At 37.6% G+C, this 21,623-nt stretch overlaps 1 protein-coding gene across 9 annotated transcripts in view; it reads left to right on the forward strand.

The window, feature by feature from the left end:
* The window catches only part of gramd2aa (GRAM domain containing 2Aa), a 31,278-nt gene extending 16,035 nt beyond the window's left edge, over positions 1 to 15,243 (forward strand). The window contains exons 3-12 of one of the 9 annotated variants that reach the window (XM_063882142.1): positions 3,380 to 3,455; positions 4,705 to 5,002; positions 6,305 to 6,408; positions 6,954 to 7,052; positions 9,066 to 9,137; positions 9,309 to 9,365; positions 10,196 to 10,373; positions 11,967 to 12,060; positions 13,116 to 13,220; positions 13,610 to 15,243. In XM_063882142.1, the coding sequence (XP_063738212.1) occupies positions 3,380 to 3,455; positions 4,705 to 5,002; positions 6,305 to 6,408; positions 6,954 to 7,052; positions 9,066 to 9,137; positions 9,309 to 9,365; positions 10,196 to 10,373; positions 11,967 to 12,060; positions 13,116 to 13,220; positions 13,610 to 13,619 (1,093 nt within the window). In that variant the 3' untranslated portion in view covers positions 13,620 to 15,243. Of the gene's footprint in view, positions 1 to 3,379; positions 3,456 to 4,695; positions 5,003 to 6,304; positions 6,409 to 6,953; positions 7,053 to 9,065; positions 9,138 to 9,308; positions 9,366 to 10,195; positions 10,374 to 11,966; positions 12,061 to 13,115; positions 13,221 to 13,609 lie in introns of all 9 variants that reach the window. The other 8 variants (XM_063882144.1, XM_063882143.1, XM_063882145.1 and 5 more) reach the window with 8 other exon arrangements.
* Positions 15,244 to 21,623: the final 6,380 nt, after the last annotated feature.

The following is a 21,623-nucleotide window of genomic DNA, read 5'->3' on the forward strand; positions in this document are numbered from 1 at the left end:
TATACGTACATGCAAAAACAACCACACACATGCAGGAGAGGTGGCAGAGTAGGGAGGCTGCCAGGTACCCGGTGCCAGCGAGCAGTTTCAGGGGTTGGTGCCTTGCTCAAGGGCACCTCGGCAGTGGCTCAGGAGGAGAACTGGCAACTCTCCTGCTACCAGCTAGCTCCATTTTACTGGTCCAATCGGGACGTGAACCGGCGACCGTGTGGACCCCTTTCCAAGCCCTTACAGACTAAGCGACTGCCACCCTTAAAATATTGATTAGGACCTGGATCTTGTGTAATAACTAGAGACAGATGGAGAGCTTGAGAGAGGATTTGAGAGAAGGTTAGTCCCTACAGAGCAGCCCATGTTTTTAATAATCACTCCATCTCTCCACCTGGGAGTGCAGAGCCACTGTGGGACCTATTTATAGGCAGCAACCAGCAGGCAGCGAGAGCAGCACACATGCACCATTGTTCACTTCACAAGATAATGTCTTTTCTAGGAGGGGGAAATGTCATGAGGAAAAGCATGAATTTGCACATCTAGGACAAGCTTTATAAAATATGTAAATGTTGGTAAGGTCAAAGGGAGGGTAGCTTTGTACTCGTTTTATGGCCTGCTATAATGTAGTATGCCATGGTTATTGATGACCTAAATATGCAGTTTGCTAAATATATGGTAACATTTTTGGTTTTAGGATTAGTGCGTTTTTACAATATGATGTCGCCTAACATAAGATGCTATGGTGGAAAAGCATAATAAATAACTTCCCCCGTTAAACTGGCAAAAGACTGTTTTGCCTGTTTAGATGTTTTGGATGGGTGCAAGGTGGATTTCTTTACTGCTGTTTTGAAGATAATGTATGCATCACTTTAAGTGTCTGTAACGTATCTAGCTGGAGAGCAGGCAGCGCTGTCACAGCTGTACTGCTCTGCTGTAAACAACCGCCTCTTCCTGACACACACACACACACACACACACACACACACACACACACACACACACACACACACACACACACACACACACACACACACACACACACACACACACACACACACTCAGGAGGCAGCTATAACATCTGTCACCCCCCTCTGATCTGTGACACTTAAACCCTGCTTGGGTCTTTTTACAGCCTGAGTTGTGGATCGCTGTCTCTGATTCACTCTATGAGATGAGCAGTACAGTGACAATGAAAACATAAGAATGGAAGACATACAGAGTTATATTACACTTAGATTGAGTCCTACAGTTTACAGCAGTACTGCTCAGCAGATTTCAACCCTATCAAAAAGTGTTCATCTGTGTAGGCTACTGGAGTTTACTCTGTTTTCATGAATATGGTTTTATTATGACCGTCTCTGAACAGCTTTCTTTATTTTTAAGTATGAATAAAGATAAATACATTTGATCAACCCATATTAAGAAAGAAAATATTGTGGAACATGAAAGTCAGTTTTATCATCAGTGGTGTTGTGAGTGTTGACTTGAATTCTCGAAGAAAACTTCACAGCAGAGGAGAGTGTCTCCTCGGAGCAGGGACGCAGACAGTCCTGCTGTTATGAAAGCAACAGTGAGTGCATTTTAACATAATGACACCTTGCTGTTTAACAGTGAAGGACATTTTTCAAGGGGAATACAAATAGGCTGTTATGTTATAATTGATGAAATACCTGCTGAATCATAGGGCCGCCATGTTGAGAGACACATTTTGATTAAAAATATTTTGGAGATTAAAGTACCTGCATATTCACTCAACAAGGTTAGGATTAGCAGATCAAATTTCTCAATAGTCTTGAAAACAACAGGTCCTTCATTTCAGACAATTATAGGCTGACCCATTTTAGAAAAATATATATAGAAAGGATTTTAAATGTTCATGATTTTGTGCTAAAAGACTAAAGCTTAAGTTGTATATTCCGGACAAACAGTCTGTTCATCAGTTAATGATTCAGGGTGTTTTGGAAATCATTTGTAATATTTTTTTAAATTATTATTTCCAGTTGAGTTAGCAACTTTCAGTTTTAATTATCAGTGGTGAATAGTGCTGTGATACTTCTACTTTGCTTCATAGATGTAGCAATCACAATGAAAGAAATCATACTTAAGTAAGGGTACACTAAGTACATTTAAATACATTTTTATTGTTGGCAATAAAATGTATTCTGTATGCATAAAGGCATTATTAAGAGCATCACATTAGTAAACTAAACAAAGTCTATTAGTATAAGTATATATAAACACTGTTGTTGCTGTTGTTGCAGTTGGCATAATCTATGGGTTGAATATACCAAGGCTTTCTCTCCTCCCTTCATTCTATGCCCCTCTGTGTAGCTGTGCATGAAAAATGGCTTTCACAGCGGCAGATAATCCATCACAGTAAACATGAGGCTGCTGTTTGGTTTGCCGGAGTAACTGTTTTATCAGCATCTCCTCGAGTGTTTTCATATCAGCGCTGCGTTACTGTGGGCTCTGCTTGCTGTCAATCTCCTAGCACTCACACAGAGAAAGGAAAGTCTCTGTCAGGCAATAATGCTACAAAACACTTGGCCTTTTAGACTCTATTGTTGCATAGAGCATCTGACCTGGTATGGCAGTTCATTTCTGTGACATTTCCTCAAAGGGCTGATTATACTGTATTTCATCTGCTGAGTGGTTTTGCATTAGCAATAGATATAGGGAGTGTGGAGTATCACGCTGTGACATCTGCTGCTCTGCTCTGACTACTCCCCCGGAGGCGAGCTTGATGCTTGATGCCAGTGATGTGTGTGTCTGTGTGTGCTCATGCATTCTGACTATAAAAAGAACAATAGTGATACAGTCTGCTATGGTCACTATTTATGTTTAAACAGCTCAATATTTATCTTTGTAATTGTGTTGTTTTGTGACAGCCTTTGCCGCTACACTCTGAGGTTTATTAACTCATCATGTGGAAGCTTTAAACCAGCTGGGATTTTAATGCAACACACACACACACACACACACACACACACACACACACACACACACACACACACACACACACACACACACACACACACACACACACACACCCTCAAAGCTTTTTCATGATATCTTCAGGTCGGGTGACAGCATTAATCTGCCATTATTGCTCCATAGAGTCTATATTTATTTTTTATGTTTATCTAGGGCTGCAACTATTATATGGCTTAATGCTTTGTTCATCTACAGAAAACAATGTGGAACCTTTTTGGAATAGAGCATTAAACTCATTTTTCACCTATTGATGGCTGAGAATGCTGCCTCTCAAATATGTAGATGTCCTGCTTTTCTCATATTGATATCATATTTAACTGGACATCTTTGGGTTTGATCACTATTTAGAGGTAAACATGGATATAAAGAACTGTCATTTTATTCCTAAGTGTAGTATTTCCTTTCACAACAGGTTTCAGCTGATTGAAGATCTGTCCTATGAAGATGTGAAGAAATGTTACAGGGGCTCGGTAAGTCTGCTCCTCTTTTGATTTAAATTATCACTGTGTATCCACTCCCTGTTTTAACTTTCCCTTAGAGGAGAGCTTTTATTGTAGAGTACTTGATCTAAAGACATTTCTCCCCCTTTTTTCACTGCAGGTTGGAAAAATATTTCTAACAGATGTTTTTATGACAGTTAGATGCAAAAGCTTACAAAAGGCTCCCCCGATATGACAAATCTAATTGCTATCTGATTTACTGTGTTTATTTATCTATCTGTATGAATCACATATGATTAAATATTAACAAGTCATAAAACTAACATTGCTGCTGATATAAATGTGTGAGAAATGTCTAAATGGTCCCTGCTCACCCACCGCATATGTAAGATTTCTAAAGCAAAGTGAAGAAATGATTACATTTTTATTGACAAGCTCAGAGCAATATAATCTTAAATTACAATTGCATAAACTTTACGCAATCGGGGCCAGTGTCCTCCAGGTATTTCCCAAAATAGTTCTCATAATGTCTCTGCATGTGACTCTGAATTGGTACGGGTGGTGATCGAGTCCCGTGCATTACTGTCACCTACTATACTGTAAGCGCCAGATTCCTGAGGACAGGAGCTGCTCCAGCCTGAGATATTAATAGAAAGACAAAAACAGGAGCAGCAGACAACCACATAGCTGATATGAGTCGGAGGAAAGATAGACATTGCACAGGACAGGACAGAGACATGGGACGGTCTGGTGACAGAGATATCTATAGCTGGAGTTGCGTTTGAGATTATCGAGGAGAGCAGGGATTGAGAGAAACCTCTTGTGTGCTAAAATGGAAGGGAAATGTGTGATTTTCTGCCAAAAGTGAGGACTTTTTAGGTGCCACAGTGATATATAGAGGTACGGAAAGGCAGAGAAAGAAAGGGCTTAAAGTGAGAGTAGTGAGAGTACCTGTGTGTGCGAGAGTGTGTTTTTTTCCTCTCAGAGTGATGAAGGACAGAGTGTGTGTATGTGTGTGAAGGAGGCAGGAGGAGTCAGCTGGCTGCTGCAAAGTGTACAGTCACTGGAGGTGTATTTGAGAGGCAGAAAGAGACTCTTGTAGTTTCTGAAGAAAGAGCTCAGTAGTTGCAAGCTGAGGCATTGCTGCTGTAACTCTGTAGTAGTGTGTGTGTTTCTGTGTGTACACATTAGAGCCTGGTGTGTGTCTGTAGGTGCCTGTAGAGTAGAGGTAGACAGCCTTCCATCTGGGCCCCATACTGACTGGCAACAGGGAAATCAGTGTGTGTCTTGCAGCAGCTTGCTCCAGGCCTTGGATGTGCGCGAGTGTGTGTATGTATACGGGGCCAACGTGCTGAGCCTGGTGCAGAGCTCGCGTCCTTTGAGGGAGAGGGTGGTGTCTGCGGCGAGCGGAGCCGGTGGTGGTGGAGGAGTGGCCGGTGGTGCGGTGCAGGCAGGCCGGTCGGCCAAGGAGCTCCTCATGACTCTGCCCTGTCCCTCTGCACAGACTGTCAGCAAGTACAACTCGCAGTACCACAAACTGTTCCAGTGTGTGCCCAAGGATGAGATCCTCATGAAAGGTACTGTGCTCTTCATCAGAAGGGAAACTTTGAGACTGTGTTTGTGCTGCAACTTTATTTAGTTATTAATCAGTATTTTATGCTTGTTGGACTTATCAAGCTTCAACCTCTCTATAATTTGTCTGTTTTGCGTTTGTACTTTGTTGGTTTTCTAATCTGCTCTTGCATTTTTCTTTTTAAATTAGATATCGAATAAAATGATCTTTCGCTTAAACAATTTAAAGGATCAATCTATTAGTCAATTAGTTACCTGAAATGAATAGATTTGGAAACTTTTTTACGTTTTCAGCTTTGGCTTTTTTCTAAAACAGACTTCTTTTTTGGCTCAAAAATGATCCAATGATGTTGTGATGGATAAATGACAAAAAAAACTGTAACCGTCCTTGCAAACTATTTATTCACATCACTTCTTTAGTTGTAATCTAACTATTTAACTGTAATGAGAGAAGTGAAAGTACTCATGCTGCAACATTAAAACATACTCCAATTCAAGGTCAAAGTCCTGCATTCAAATCCTTGATGTTAAGGTTGACGTTCGAGAATCAACTTAAAGTTCATAGGTAAAGTAGATTAAAATAGTAAAGCACTCATTGTGCAGTAAAATGTTCCCTCTAGGTCTCAGTTATATTGTGTATTTGTTTTGGATTCATAAAACTGCTGCTATAATGTTTTATTGAGTGCTTTTCTATGTTAATTCCTTGTCATACTGTATTTAAATGTACAGTAATGGATCATATTCTATAATTCTATCACCATATGTTTGTAGCATCACTGTCCTGTGAGAACCATGTATTTAGTTTTTCTTACACGTAGGAAAAAGATACATGTTCAAGGTCAAAAGTCTAAATAAACAGTATAAATACTACAGTATAAGTGGAGCAGCTATAATGTTCTGCTACTGCATTTTTATCAATAGTACTTTCATGAGCCCTATACAACAAACTCTAGTAAATAATACTTTATATTCCTTATTTCTTTCAGCTTGTTAGTCACTTGAAGTAGCTGTCTTGGCTCGGTGTCCATCTTTAATTCTTTCATCTGTTTAATCTCAGGAACACTTTCAGGATGAAAAGCTCCTCCAGCACAATATCAACTCTTCTGTTCCCACAGTTCAGTTGGGATTACCACAAATTTGGATCAAACTATAACCAATGTTTTGAATTTTAAGATATTGATTGATTGTTTATCAAAATGCTGTGGAGACAATAAGAGGATTCAGAGATTTTGTTTTGTTAGATGTTTTCATCCAGTTTACAATTGTGGAAAGAGACTAAACCATGTTTGTGTCTCTTCTGTTCACAGTGTACTCCTGCGCTCTCCTCAGAGACATTCTTCTACAAGGCCGGCTCTACATCTCCAGAAACTGGCTGTGTTTCTATGCCAACCTCTTCGGCAAGGACATCAAGGTACGACAGACTGACAGGCAGCTTAATAAACTCAGACTGACTGACAAACACAAACCCGGTGTCTCCCAGTCACAATGTGACACGCTGATTGGACAGCTTGATTTGACTTAAAGTCATTCAGGATTACAGGCTGACTTCCAGTGTCACAGTTGTAATGCTCACACATTGAATAGGACTCTCTGTTTATTTCTGAGAGATAATGTACTGCGAACAGGTAGACTTACTGAACCTTTAACCTTAAGCTGTGTGATTTTCTCTCTGATGTTGTGCATTGTTCCTTTTCCTCCATTTCCTTGAAACCAAACCTCTCCTGACATCCGAGTGACAATAAGCTGCTTATGCAGACTGCATTCCTCACATTCTGATTGAAATAAGACACGTTTCATGTCCACTTCTGCTGTTTTCCAGGGGCTTTCCTGAGTGTATTTCAATGTCCTACTTCCCTGCCACCTTTTACTCAAATCAAACTGATGTAATTTATCTTATCTTTAATGTTCCCATCATTAAATGACTGTTGTTTTTGTGCCTTTTTCTGTCTTCTTAAGGTGGCTATTCCTGTCGTTTCCGTGAGGCTGGTCAAGAAGCACAAAACAGCAGGTCTGGTACCAAACGGCTTGGCTATCACCACGGACACCGGACAGAAGGTGAACACCTCCAGCACAGACGCTGTGAATTAGAATACTTATACTGATAAGCACGGCTGTATTTTCCAGGAGAGGTGTGACGGAAAAAACATTGGGATGCTATAGATAGAAGCAGAGTGGAGTCGAGGCCCTGTGGTATGAGAGAGTTACGGGATTTTCCACCATTACATTCAGAGGGGCTTCTTAACTTCCTGTCACATCAGACTCAGCCTAGCATCAAGTGGTGTTTTCAAAGACACCATGTACTTTTCCACTCCTGTTGGAGCCCCAGCAACTAATGAATAATTATCACAGCGTTCTTTAGCATGTGATGACAACTAGGGGTTGTATCCTCAAGTACTTGTCTGTATTGTAAAAAAAAATATCAACATATCAACAACCAAACAGTACATGAAGACTCCACTTAATGTTAGCCCAGTGGGTTGTTTTGCAATGTGGCCTCCAAAAAAGTGGAAAGAGAGAGCACATGTGAATGTAAATGCAAGATTGGTACACATTTCTATTCTTGATTCTAGCCTAGTTAACACAATCCTCAGAGATTTTTGCGTTTTGTCACTTAATACCCCACTCATGAATTGGAAATCTTAAAAAGGGCAATTGCTAACAAGTGAATGTTAGCAATTCATTGAATTATTACATTATAATAATTAATTAAAATAAATATATAATTTATCGCAAATAGCATGTTAGCAATTTAGCTCATATATATCCATACTGTCCATTCATTACTCTCTTTTCTCAAAACAAGTAGATCACAGAATATTCTGCACGTTTCCAGGTGTGGCACACATCAGACTCACAGAAGAGCTGATTCCTCAGAGTTATAGCAGTCATTATAATGTTCAGAAATAGCACAAATGTTCCACAGACAGTCTTAAACTCTTCTTAACATTTTAAATGTTTGTTTGTGTATTGCACCTTGTCTGGCAGCCTTCATTTATTCATAACACAAATCATTCAAATCATTCATTATTAATAAAGCGAGTGACTGGGCTGATTTTTACTAGTGGTTTGCATGCTTTCCTCTCTTTCACTATTTAAATGTACATGTTAACTCACTGGATAAAACCACAACCTAGCAGTATAAAATTGTTGTTTATATTTCCATTTGTGCAAAACTCTATCAGTTAATTGCTCTGAGGTTGGCTTATTGTGGAAAATAAGGAAATAGATCCCTTCAGAAGTGAATATTACAGAACTGTAATCCAACCCAAAATGCAGAGTCTGATCCACTGGTGAATACAGCAGCAGATGGTGTGTCTCATAACGTACAAAGCAAATATCCTTTACCATATATGTCTATGTGATTGTGTAATATGCATTACATAACCATGCAAACATACATGGCTCTGCACAGTGATGTTTAAGACTTGGCTCTTCTGTTTATGAGGTAAAAAGTTCACAGCTTGTGTCTGTAACAACAGTCCAGGATTGTTTGTAATTCTTCTGCTCATTCACCAACATGCCTGTGTCAGGAGGAGAGATACAACAGGACAAAAACCACCGATACACGGCTCACACAACAACATTGTTTCAATTGCTAAGAAATAAAACAATTTTTTAGATTGCAGGAACATTTATCCAGGTCAGAGGGATATTTGGGTAAGCTAACACTGAGCTGTTGTTATTACCATGAAAGAACAAACTAAAAACTAAAATGTTATTAAAATATAGTCTTTGTGCCCCAGATCATGAATCCCTGAAGTGTTGTTTGCCCCAAATTATTCATAGGGATTTGTTTAACTTATTCCCATTAATTTTAATGTATTATTAAATGCTTTGTATGGCTGCAAAAACAGATATTCAAACACCTCCATACCGGCCTGAGTGCATTGATTGTATACTGAAAACATGAGGAGGCAATTGTAATAATGATAGTTGGATTTTTTGGAATTTATTTTTTAAATAAAAATAGAAAGGTTCAGATTTACATATCTGATATATTATTAATATTAAGTTTAAGATATAGTATTAAAATCTGAATATCAACAACATTTTTCATCTTTTCCTCAGTATGTATTTGTGTCTCTGCTATCAAGAGACAGTGTCTATGATGTCCTTCGCAGGATCTGCACACACCTACAGGTCAGAAACACACACACGCACACACACACACACACACACACACACACACACACACACACACACACACACACACACACACACACACACACACACACACACACACACACACACACACACAGTCATACTCTGCAGTGTGTCAGTTAAAGAGGCAATTTCCTTTTCCATCTCCAGGTCAATGGGAAGAGCCTGAGCTTGAAGCAGTTCATGGAGGAGCCGATCTTATCGCTGGTCAGTCACATGTCTTTCATAAACTGTCGTAAAACTATAAAGATCAAGGCTGTTAAACTTCACAGTTAGTAATCCTCGGGTATGATGATTTTTCTGTATAGTTAGTAATTGTGTTTCATGTTGATCTAAAGGCCTCTGACAACTCTCACTTATGGCTGACTTACCTTCTGAAACAGACCATATCAATAGATCATTATGTTGCCGCTGCTGCAGTCCTGCAGTGAATTATCCCCAGAGTCTGCAAGATGTTATCAGAGCTCTGTGAAGTCACCTTGTGCGTGCACTATGAGGATTCTGTGTGACAAAAGGAGCTTTTGTATTGGGTTATAATTTAGTTCTGCAACATGCCCGTACTACGCTATCATTTGACTGAAAGTATTTGAAGAAAAAGTTTGTTGGTTAATTTTGCCAGCATTTTGTATAGCTTTACTACTCTGATACATAAAAAATGTTTAGACCCCCAATTGTATTTACTTACCTTGGAAAAAATCTCTTTACATTGTAGCTTCCATAAGGTTTAGCAGAAAGGCCGTCAAAGTTTCAAACCTAATAGCGGTCATAATGATCATATGCTTCAACAACTTTCAGGCTGCCAAGTTGTGAAAAAATCCCTATCATGTGATGGATTGTTTGAAAACTTACATAGCCCAAAATGTATTTGTTGGCCGCTTGGCAACATGGGCACACAACAAAACAATATGATTGAAGTAAAAAATGAAATATTTCTAAAGGAACCTTTCTAAATAACTGTAGACCTGATGTCACATGTAGACCTCCCTTAATGTTTAGGCGTGAAACATTTCCGCTCTTCTCTGTCTTCTGTGCCACAGGATGAGTACCCGGTTCCGGATGAGTTCCCAGCGGTTGACGAGTTCCCATCAGTTTTAAAGTGGAGGAGGAAACCCTCGGTGGTGTCTGTGTCGTCCTCCCTTCCTGACCTCCTGGGAAACTCGACCAGCAGCCTGAGCACCGCGGACACACCCTTCAAATCAGAACAGCCGCTGGAAGGTGAAAAAAAAACATCCACGCAAAAACGGTGCAGTGTCATAATTATATCGTTGTTCAATAGATGGCTGAAAACTGGCCAAAAGTTGTTAGCTTGGCATATATTGGTGTATATTATCTGAAACATCCACAACACATCTATGAATGGAGAGGTAAAATAATGTACACCTCAAGGTTTTTAGAATTTGCTTTTTATTGTGCAATTGTCAGTAATTTATTGTATTCTATAAACTACTGACAATTTTTCTCTGTGTTGAAATTCAACAGACACTGGAATGGCTGCCATACATGTAGAGATACAGATTTAAGGAAGAATTGCAGTGGTCTTAATTTTTTCCGGAGCTGTATAATGACCAAAAGTACTACATTATTTGATAAGAAAACTCAGTTATTAGAAGTTTAAATGTTAAACTCTGACTGTCTGTGATCTGCAGGACTTTAATCAATAGCCAATTTAAATTGAGTCAGCCTGTGCCTCTTGATAATTTGGGTTAGGGTTAGTACGTTCATTTTTAGTGAGTCTCAGTAGAGTCTCAATACATTCTGAACAAGAAGCAAGAAGGTAATTACCAAAGATTATAACAACATAAAAAAACACAAATTTTCTTTCTTGTTTACAGTAATAACAACAATCCATTTTAAGGAAAGGGGAATATTATTCATTAGTAAATTTAAAAAACTAATGTTGTAAAAATGTGCATGTGGAATAAGAAGTCCCAGGGCTACCAAGTTAAATAGGGGTTGAGGTATTTCTATTGTGAAAAAGGAGTTTTGCTAAGTGATGATGTGTGAAAGTTTTATATTAATAATAAGGTGAGCATCTCTCTTACGCAATGACACATTAAGCTCCAAATGGAGATTAAATCATGTGGGATTTGGTATTAAAAAGCTTTGGGCGGATGCAGATTAAGTAGAGATTATCACAAACAATGTCTGCTGTCAAAGTTGGCCGAGGACAGTTTAACGGCTCCGTGCTGACAGGTCACTTTGACCAACATACATTCATTCTCTATTACATTCCATACGTTCCATATTTGATCGGTGTGGGATTTTGTGTCGTTTTCATCACATATGAGGAGAGGAAAGCAGGAAAATATTGTAATTATTTTATTTACTTAGTATGCATACCATATAACATGACCTGGTTTAACAACTGTATTAAATGGGGTTACATCACACAAAGATCATCTGTGCAAAAGTGGCATACAATAATTAATAGACAGCTCGAAAAATGAATTAAAGCAGCAGATTACATTATATGAGATTCTTGATTTAATCCTCCTTTAAAATAAAATGTGATAAAAAAAAAGTATTTAGGTTTTAGCATTTCATCATTGTTTTTTAGGTTCTATTGTGACAACTACAAGTTACATTTTATTGTCAGAGATCAGCTCACCTTGTTAATGTTGTTCATTTAATTGCATTCCCTGACATCTCATATCAATAAAAATAACTTTATATTGTGATACATTTTAATAGTCCACATTGTCACACCATTAAACTAACAGGTGGGTATGCACCATTAATATTGAAACACGTGCACTGTAAATGGTGTTATGTTATAGTGTTTGGTGTGTGTGTGTTTGTGTGTTTCAGAGTGCGCCCTGCAAACAGACAGAGGTCTTTTTTCAGAGCCACTGGCAGAGCTGGGCCAGATGGAGTACCAGCTGCTCAAGTTCTTCACCCTGCTGTGAGTATACAGAGGGACTCACACACCTCTTCCAACAGCTGACACACACTACACACACTGTAAGCATTAACACGACACAGATATAAATAGTCAGCGAACACACACGCTCAGAGGTGTTAAAACATTTTTCAGTTAGTGTTTTCCACAAAGAATCTGCATCCTTTGAGACTGAATTGTGAAGAATCTTTGCATCGCATCAAATAATTAATCTTAGTGAGCGCCATGCTCTCCTCACTCCCCCTGCCCTCCAACACAGCAGGGTGACTCATTGATCAGGGAGACTGTCCTTCACTCCGAGGGTGTGAAGCCACTCTGCTGTTGTGTCCTTGAGAGAGCAATGAATCCCTATCTGCTCCTGAAGGTTTGTTATGTGTTGTATACTGACGGTGACCTCTGACCCCACAGTCATGGGCACATGTTCTTCCTGGTATATCATAGATTTTAATCCATATTAGTGACAGGGAACACTCTGTATACATTTATGCTGAACAACGAATAAACAATGTATTTAATAAAGCAACACACATTCATATTTAGGCACTCAACTGCATAAGAAAATATATAATTGTCGCATCTGCGTTATTTACTTTAAAAATCAGTTATTAATGTTTTGTGAAACTTTTATTTGAAATAGAATGCATCTTAAATAATAGTACCATACCATGGTACTTTAAATTAAAATAATTTAAGGTTTTACAATACATACAAGTTCAGATTATATTTTTTTCTGTAAATAAATAAACCAGTGGCTGCTTGAAACAAGACTGATTCAAAACAGTGCATCGTTACTTGGCAAATGTTCAGCAGTAATATAAAGTGCAACATGATTTGCAAACCGTTGCTGTGGTCCCTTTTAAAGACAGATTGCTGTGGTGTTCAAGGACAGTAAAGTGCTGTAGCAGAAAGTAAAACCCTGCCACCTAGTGTTCATTCAGTGACATTACAGCTCTCTTCCTCCACGTCAACAGAGGATCTTTTTGTCTCATGCAATAACCATCCTTAAATATAATACTTAGTCATTTAACTAATCTGTGTATCTCCTTCTATTCCGACAGCATTGTCCTCCTCATCCTGTCATCGTGCTACCTGGCCTTTCGTGTGTGTAGTTTGGAGCAGCAGCTGTCCTTCCTCAGTAACCCAAATCTGCCCCTGAGAGAGAGGTAACGCTGCGTCTGCTTCGTCATCAATGCTTTATAAAATGCTCTTATTGACAGAAAATACACATTAATATGTTAAAGATGAAGCCAATTTGATGTCATTGAAGTTTCATATTTAATCATAGATTACAAAACAAATGTGTGAGACAATTATGTAGAATGTACATCCATTTTAAATAACCAGTGCAATATAAAATAATTTCCTAAATGACGAGAAATGTAATTACATTACTTTATTGTGTTTTAGCTTTTTATCACAAAATGATATTGTTATTAGTAAATTAAGTAAAAATGTATTACTTTTTGTCGAGTTATTAAATTGTATTGTTACGGGGGGAAAAGATAAAAAAACAGGAGATTTATGTTGTTGATTTATCCTCCATTTAATCTAGATTCCGCTAACGTGGCTGCCTACTTCCTGTCCAGGTAACCACTGTTCTGCACTGGGACTCATCAGTTTTGCGATGCCCTACTGCACAGATCTTGGATCAGCTTTAGAGCCCGGAAACAATCAACCCCTGCACCAGCCGCATACGTGAAGGAGAACTGACTTTCTATTTAGTGATCACTTCCAGACTATGCAAACAGACTTTCTATTTATTTCTCAATTTGAGTAGTTTTAACTGTAGATCATGATTATCTACCATGGCCTAAACCTCTGATAGACCATAAACAGATGACTCTGCCGTGTAAAGCTCCATACACTAAAGTAGTGAGCAGGTTGGGACTGTTTGTGACGCTGAAGGTGAGGGTGGAAAGATAGGAGACCATTAACACATTAATTACTTGAAAAGACAGATGGTAAAGGTATTCCAGGTGAGTTATGATGGTCATTTCCAACATGTTTTGACTAAACCATTATTATTATATTATTTTTTTCTGGTTACATCTTGCCCTCAGTAGGAAGGCTAAACCATCTACAACGAAGCACTTTTAAGAAGTATGTCCATATTATTTCAAATGTATGTAGTGATTTAAGAGTTGAAATCTATTTTTGCCTAATAATAGGTACTCATTTGTCATTTTAAGAGTTTTTATTGAAGGAAGTCTGATATGACCACAGAGAATTGACTGAAGGAAGTCTATAACTGTAATATACTGAAGCAACAACACCCCCTGTGGGTGTTAACTATAATGTGAATGAGGAATAAGAGACATGCTTAATAGCTGTTTTTAGTTGTTCTAATCTCCTGTGTGAAAGGAGGCCCAGGTAGTTTATTTTATAAATTTCAAATGTATTCACCAAATACTTAAAAAATGAGGTTCATGTGATTATATCTTTGTCTGAAGATACTGAATGATTTTACAGATATGTATTTTACAGAAATGTAGAGTAGTTGTGAAATCCATGTGAATTAAATTAGCAAAGAAATGTTGATAAACAAAAATGTTTGCGCCTTTTGATTGAATTTTTGATTATTTTGAGGTTAAAGATTTTACTATCCATCCTTTCTTCCTGGCACATCGGCAGTATATACATATAGGACCACCAGGAAATGCTTTGACTTCGAAAGCACAGCAAATTTCACTAACCTCTACATCTCGCCCTAAATTATGAAGCTGGAACGTAATGTTGGCAGAAGCACTTAATGCTTAATACATTACACATGCAGCACTGGCTGTACTGGCATTGGTTTTCTTCCACATGTTTCTGTTCAATTTCAATAACTTAAAACACAAGTTACATTTGTAAAAAATGTGTATGGTCTTAAATATTAGCTGTTCAGAAGCTACAATAAACAGTATTGATTTTAAACAAAAAATACATGAATTCAGAAAAATGTGTGACATTCTCTCAGATATACCATGCAATCAGCAATAAAAGTATTCAAACAAAGTGAAATATACTGATCAGTGAGTTACCACATTATTTTGACAGAACCACCTAAAGCAAACAAATAAAGGTACTGGAATTGTTCCTGATAAAAATACAATACATACATATACACAGCATACATACACCATACACAGCTCAAAATTTAAAGGAAAACATGCCTGTGTCACATGTGAGGTTTTCTTTATATTCTTATATACTTTGTTGTGCAGCAAATATGAATTTTCTTCTTTATCCAATATTTGGTCCAATCCAAAAACCAACAGTTTGCAACTTCAAAGGCTGGACAACCTGGATACCATGACAACCAGAGTGATTGACAGGTGCTGCAGTTCTCGCAGTCAAAAGGGGGTGGAGAGGAGGACACCTGGTTCAGAGGGTCAGTGTCTGAAGAGTATGCCTGGAATCTGCCACAACCTATCCTGAACAATCGTGTTTCAATAAAACCTCATCTTAATATTGGGCCTGAAATTAGACTTAGATTAGACTTGAAAGATTCCTTTCACACTTAATTTTAAATAAGTGTAAAGTAATACCTTTTCTATGTTTTGTGGTAATGTAAGAGTAAAATGTAGTAGTTACCAAGGCTTCAAGCCTTACTGTGTAAACTGCTGGATGTAAGGTCGTTTACAAACCATGAATCCCCAGACCCAAAATATTGAAGCTTTTATTCGACTGCATTTTATGATTTATATTTCTCATACAACGTAAAGGAATGATCAGCTTATAAAATATGATGCATTGTCATACATTTAACTTTATTTTATAACTTGCTGCACAATGAGAAGTTTTACTATAGATACTATGAGTATCTTATTTTTGCATGATTTTTACTGAGGTCATTTTGTTAGTATTGCTACTTTTACTTGGGCTAAAGCTGAAGATTTCGTAAAGTTCTGATGCATGCACATTCTTTTTTTTAAAAAGCACTCAGAAACGTAGCAACTATTTACTAATAGTTTTCAATCTCAGTTGACCAGCGTCCAGCGTCCAGTGACGTGTGTGTTTAATCAACAGCCAATTTAAATTGAGTCAGCCTGTGCCTCTTGATAATTTGGGTTAGGGTTAGTACGTTAATTTTTAGTGAGTCTCAGTAGAGTCTCAATACATCCTGAACAAGAAGCAAGAAGGTAATTACCAAAGATTATAACAACGTAAAAAAACATACATTTTCTTTCTTGTTTACAGTAATAACAACAATCCATTTTAAGGAAAGGGGAATATTATTCATCAGTAAATAAAAAAAACTATAATGTTGTAAAAATGTGCATGGGGAATAAGAAGTCCCAGGGCTACCAAGTTAAATAGGGGTTGAGGTATTTCTATTGTGAAAAAGGAGTTTTGCTAAGTGATGATGTGTGAAAGTTTTATATTAATAATAAGGTGAGTCAGAGAACTGAATACAGACTCATGTTTATCCTGTGAGTTACAGAGATGTAGAGTTAAGGTGTGTGTGTGTGTGTGTGTGTGTGTGTGTGTGTGTGTGTGTGTGTGTGTGTGTGTGTGTGTGTGTGTGTGTGTGTGTGTGTGTGTGTGTGTGTGTGTGTGTGTGTGTGTGTGTGTGTGTCGTCCGTCCGTCCGTCCGTCCGTCCGTCCGGACAAGCTTCAGCCTCATCCCTGCCTACGGGACGCCATATTGTCTGTCCTGGAATGCTCTCCATGTGACCTTTGACCTCTCTGGTGCAGAGGAGAATGCCGACTGTAACTTTGTGGTAATAGTCTGTATCACACACACATTGGAAACATCACTCACTGGCCGTGTTGCTGGAAGACCTCCAGCAATGTATTACCTCAGCGAGCATTAAATGTGTCCACATCTGCTGAGAACACAATTCATGTGCATTAGAGGTAATTTCATTTTATGAAGTGACAGGAGGCATGTTTCACTGCAGTTCACCGTGCAAATATTTCTTCTTATCCAAGGGGGTTTGGAAACAAATATTCAGAGAGAGTACAATTGCAAATGTCATATATCTTGTGGAAATATTCTACACAGGCCTTAAAATTTAAGCTCCACCTTTTGCTTTAAAAGGTAAGATGGATGTGCACAGATTTATACTGTACAGTTCCTCTTTACAAAGCTTAAGTAATTGTACTAAAGAAAAAAATAACATTAATATATACCTAACATCAGATAAGCAAGTTGATCCATCAGACGTCTAGAAGTGGGTCCAGTTCTGTAGAAAAGAAAGCAATGCTCACTCTGTAAAAAGGTAAATAAATAGGGGCATATTTTTGTTATTACGAATAAAAACCAGACAAAAGAAGACATGACATCATTGTAGGCAGATACACTTCAGTTTGATTGTACACAAATATAGTTAGCTACCTCAAAGTTTAACGGCAAAACCTTTCATTTATCCATAGCCAGTCGACCTCAAAGGATCAGAATGCAAAGCAGCCACAACTTAAACTGTGAAGGAAAAATAGTGAGGGTCTGAGTCTTTATGGTTAAAATAACTGTATCAACATTACCATCAAATGTAGTGCACCATTTTTCATCCTGTCTCTTTCTCCGAATGGTTGCATCTTCACTTCATCAGCTCTTTTGGTTTTATTTTACTTTTCCTCCCAGCAATTACTAGCAAGACAAAATGCAGACAGATCTGCGGCCCATCATCATCATGACTCAGTGTTTGTACACCTTCGACAGAATCAGTGATTTTGGTTACAAGTCCACCAAGTAACACAGTATGTTTAAGGAAGACATTCATGTGGTGAAGCTACGAAAACCTTGTTTTTATATTTAAACTGTTTTAGTTTGAGCCATTAAAGAGCGAATGACTAGTTGTTGACAAATTTAAGATTTCTAATGTGATACTTTTGTTTGTATGGAATATTTAAGTTAGCAGTCAGTTAGCTTAACCTAGCACAAATACTGGGGAAAAAAATGACCGAAAGTCTGGATGTATCTGAAGGTAACAAAGTATGCAGTATCTGCACATCTACGGTAAACCTTACTAATAACTTTATAACATGACATCTTCTTTGTGTAATCTATAAAAAAAAAAAAAAGTAGTGTAAGGCAGGAAGGCTTGCTGTTTCTCACGCTTTCCAGTATTAATGCTAGCCAAAGCTAATATTAAAATGGGATTTATGGGATTATTCATAATAAAGTAATAAATCAATTTACACTGTGCTCTAGAAGAGATATTGCTTCAATTCCCTGTTTCCCACTAGAGGTTGATAAAAGTCAAGCATTAGGCTACTAAAACGTGATTTTAATTTGCTGTTTTACATCAGTTTTTTACTATCTGCTATGTCTTTGTTGCATCTTAGATTTTGAATTTCCCAACGGGGACTGAATATTAAATAGTGCTCACACAATGACTGACCTAGATAAGACTCAGATTACCTTTTGATCCAAATAGATGGACAGGCCTGGCTGGCATTACTGCATTTCAGTAGTACAGTTAGTGAGCATGGAGCACAATAATGAAGCCTTATCTAAGGTGAGTCATGCCGCAAAGACATGTGCTGGAGCATCTTATTCTTCCCTTATCCTTTCAGTCCTGATGTGGTGTTCTGATAAGGACTTGACCTACTTGCACCTCCTGAAAATGACATTTCACCATGCAGCTGCACACCTGGAAACAGTGCCGTCCAGGATGTAACTGTGCTGCTTTGGGCCTCTTAATGGGATGTTGCTTGATGCAATCAAACTGGTTCTCACGAATGTTGCTGTAAATGAAGCTAGAATGGTTCCAAGTTGTTGAAGTTGGTTGCAGATGTGTTGTGACAGACTGACAGGAAATGATGTAATGTACAACCAACCCTCCCAAAACAGATTTTCATATTTATTTCAAAGGTCAGAGATAGTTCTGAGCTCAATGCAGGATATGTGTGTAATATTATATATGCATGTGTTTATGTAGCTGTTCAAGGCCCAAGGGTTTTTACTGATGAGTAAATATAAACCACCTGGAGATCCTTGAGGGAAAACCTTGACTGCTGATCCTGGAATCAATTACACACTACAGATAAAAAACAGCAGAGGGTACATTCACTAATGGAGCTCTTTTGTGTTTGCCCATAAATACATGTGCTGTCATAAATCAAAACCAACTTAATACTTTAGTTGTCTGAGTTATATGTATTTGTATTAAAAGTAAGCTCAAGATGCAAATCATTTATTAAGGTTTATTCTTTCATTTGTCATCATGTTTGCTGGCTTTTAATGTGACTCAGTTAATGTGCCAAAGGAAGAGCTTCCAGTCCCACCTATGAATACTCTAAGTTTAATGTGTTACAAAAAGTATGGCTTAAATAACTAAGACAATTCACAAGATGGCTTGAGTCACAAAAACATATATTTAAGTGCGTTTATTTACAGAAAAATTGTGAAAAATCACAAGGACATTCAGTCCAAAAATAGAAAGGGAAAAATAATTATATATTCACACAGGTTCCTCTCCACTCTACAGGCACCGTCAGACTTCCCCAATCATTGGTGGCCAGAGGCTGATATATGTTAAGCCCCTCCCCATAGGCCAACCAAATATTTATCCAATTCATTAATGGAATTCTAAATAAGTATTCAAAGGCATCTTAAAATAATCAAAAAATCAAAAAAGATTATCATATGCTTCTATTTTTAACAATTAAAGCCCTTAAATTGTAAGAAATTATTGTCAACCATGTCCGTGCGTTACATGGTATGGTCCAAGTGGCAACACCGGTTTTGTATGCATTTAATTTTCCAATGACACCAAGCTAATATGATGTTAAATCAACATACACTTGAAGCAAACTGCTGATTACATTTAAAATGTATAAAATGGGACAAGTATCAAATGTGGAATACAATCTACAAATAATAATTGACTATTAGTTTAAAGGTTATTTATTTACCTTATGGAACTTGTGTAGGCTAACCAGATTCATTGCTGTGTTGATTTGCTATGTGGCTCATCTTACCCCTAAACATCTCTGCTCTTCTAGTTGTTTTTTTGTTTCAAATATGACATTTACATTGCACTTTATACTATTCTGCTGTGAGTAGTAGGGCCGGGGATTTTTTTTCATAACGTATTGAATCTGAAATGTCAAAAATAAATGTATCCTCTCTATTTACTTGCTGACACTATTAGTATTATTTATTCTCAATGTTCCAAATTGATTCACAACATTTCAACTGTATTCTTGCGATTTAGAATTTGTTCTCAAGAGAAAAAAGTGTTTTATTCCTGGCACCTTTACTTAAGTGTCATACATAATCTAGACATTTGGTCATTATTTGGGACATTTCCTGGCCTTAATACTCCCAGGTTTTCACATTAAGGAATATTTTAATACTTGTGTTTCTGTATTTAATTTCTAAACATCGTTTCAGTAAAACCTATCAAGGGAAAACATAATCCTTAGAAACTGAACTGAGACATGTCCTTTTCTTTGATTTAATTGTATTAAAGGATTTGCTGACTAGCCACCAGATCGCCTCAAGCTTCTTCCTTCTCTTTATTCCTTTTCCTCTGCTCTCCCTTCCTGATTTTTCTCTGGAACAAGGATCGGAGACAAGGAAAGTTAGTTCTTTACAATTCCATTATTTTATCATTAAAATTCATCACCAAAGCAAAAGTGAAATTAGTACCTTTTAAATATCTTGTTTTTTTAACCCTATGATAACAACTTTAACTAATACAATTGTTTCTTCCCCTATCAAAACCCAGTGTGGACCCTGCACTGAGGTCCTTGTCATTGCAGACTCTTTTGATATAAGGTGGGCATTGACAGACATACAAATCCCTTAAAAGCTTCATCCTTTTTTCCTTCACAAAGGAGCCCACCCAGATCACCCCCCTCATGTCATGATGCAGCGACACATTACCCTCCAATGCATGGCATTTTCCCCCAGCAACATTTAATTCAAAAGAAAAATTCTATTTCAAAAGCAATTTAACAATTACATACAAAACAAATCTTATAAATTAAATCCATTCATGGCAATTAAAAATAAAAAAAGCTCTATAGCCGGGGGGGTTTTATAAATTCATGAAAACGTCCGGTTTTCACAGTTTTTCACGGGACCATTAAGCGTGTACTTAAATTGAATGGCGCTTTGCACAGAAGTCTACTGTACTTAGACTTCCCCGCAACAATCGCAAGTGTCCTCTTTTTCGCCACCTCAAATCTGGTCACCCTAATTTACCCCTTACCCCTTTCCGATCAGTTTACCCCTTAGATTAGTTAAGCCACAAGACCTGTTTTTTGTCATATAGTCATATATTCATGGCCATATATTCAAGTCATATATTCATGGCCGTTTTTATAGATGCATTATTATAATTTTGATTGACAGAAGACATCCTTGCCCACATGACAACATTCAGTATTTTAATTGTAACATTGTTTCCTCCTAGAGGAAGGAACATTTGGCAGTTATACTTTTATGTATATTTAATTATTTGTTCCAACTATTGTTTATGGAATCTCATTTCATTAATTGATATCAACAGTTTTGTTGTCCAGAACTGGTTTCACAGTTGCAAAATTGCTTCCTTGCTGTGTAAATCAAGGATGTGTACTTGCATACAGAGTGAGAATGTCCTTTTGTAATTTCGACAGTGATAAAG

Source organism: Eleginops maclovinus, chromosome 4, assembly GCF_036324505.1.
Source record: "Eleginops maclovinus isolate JMC-PN-2008 ecotype Puerto Natales chromosome 4, JC_Emac_rtc_rv5, whole genome shotgun sequence".
In the NCBI taxonomy this organism is placed as follows: domain Eukaryota; kingdom Metazoa; phylum Chordata; class Actinopteri; order Perciformes; family Eleginopidae; genus Eleginops; species Eleginops maclovinus.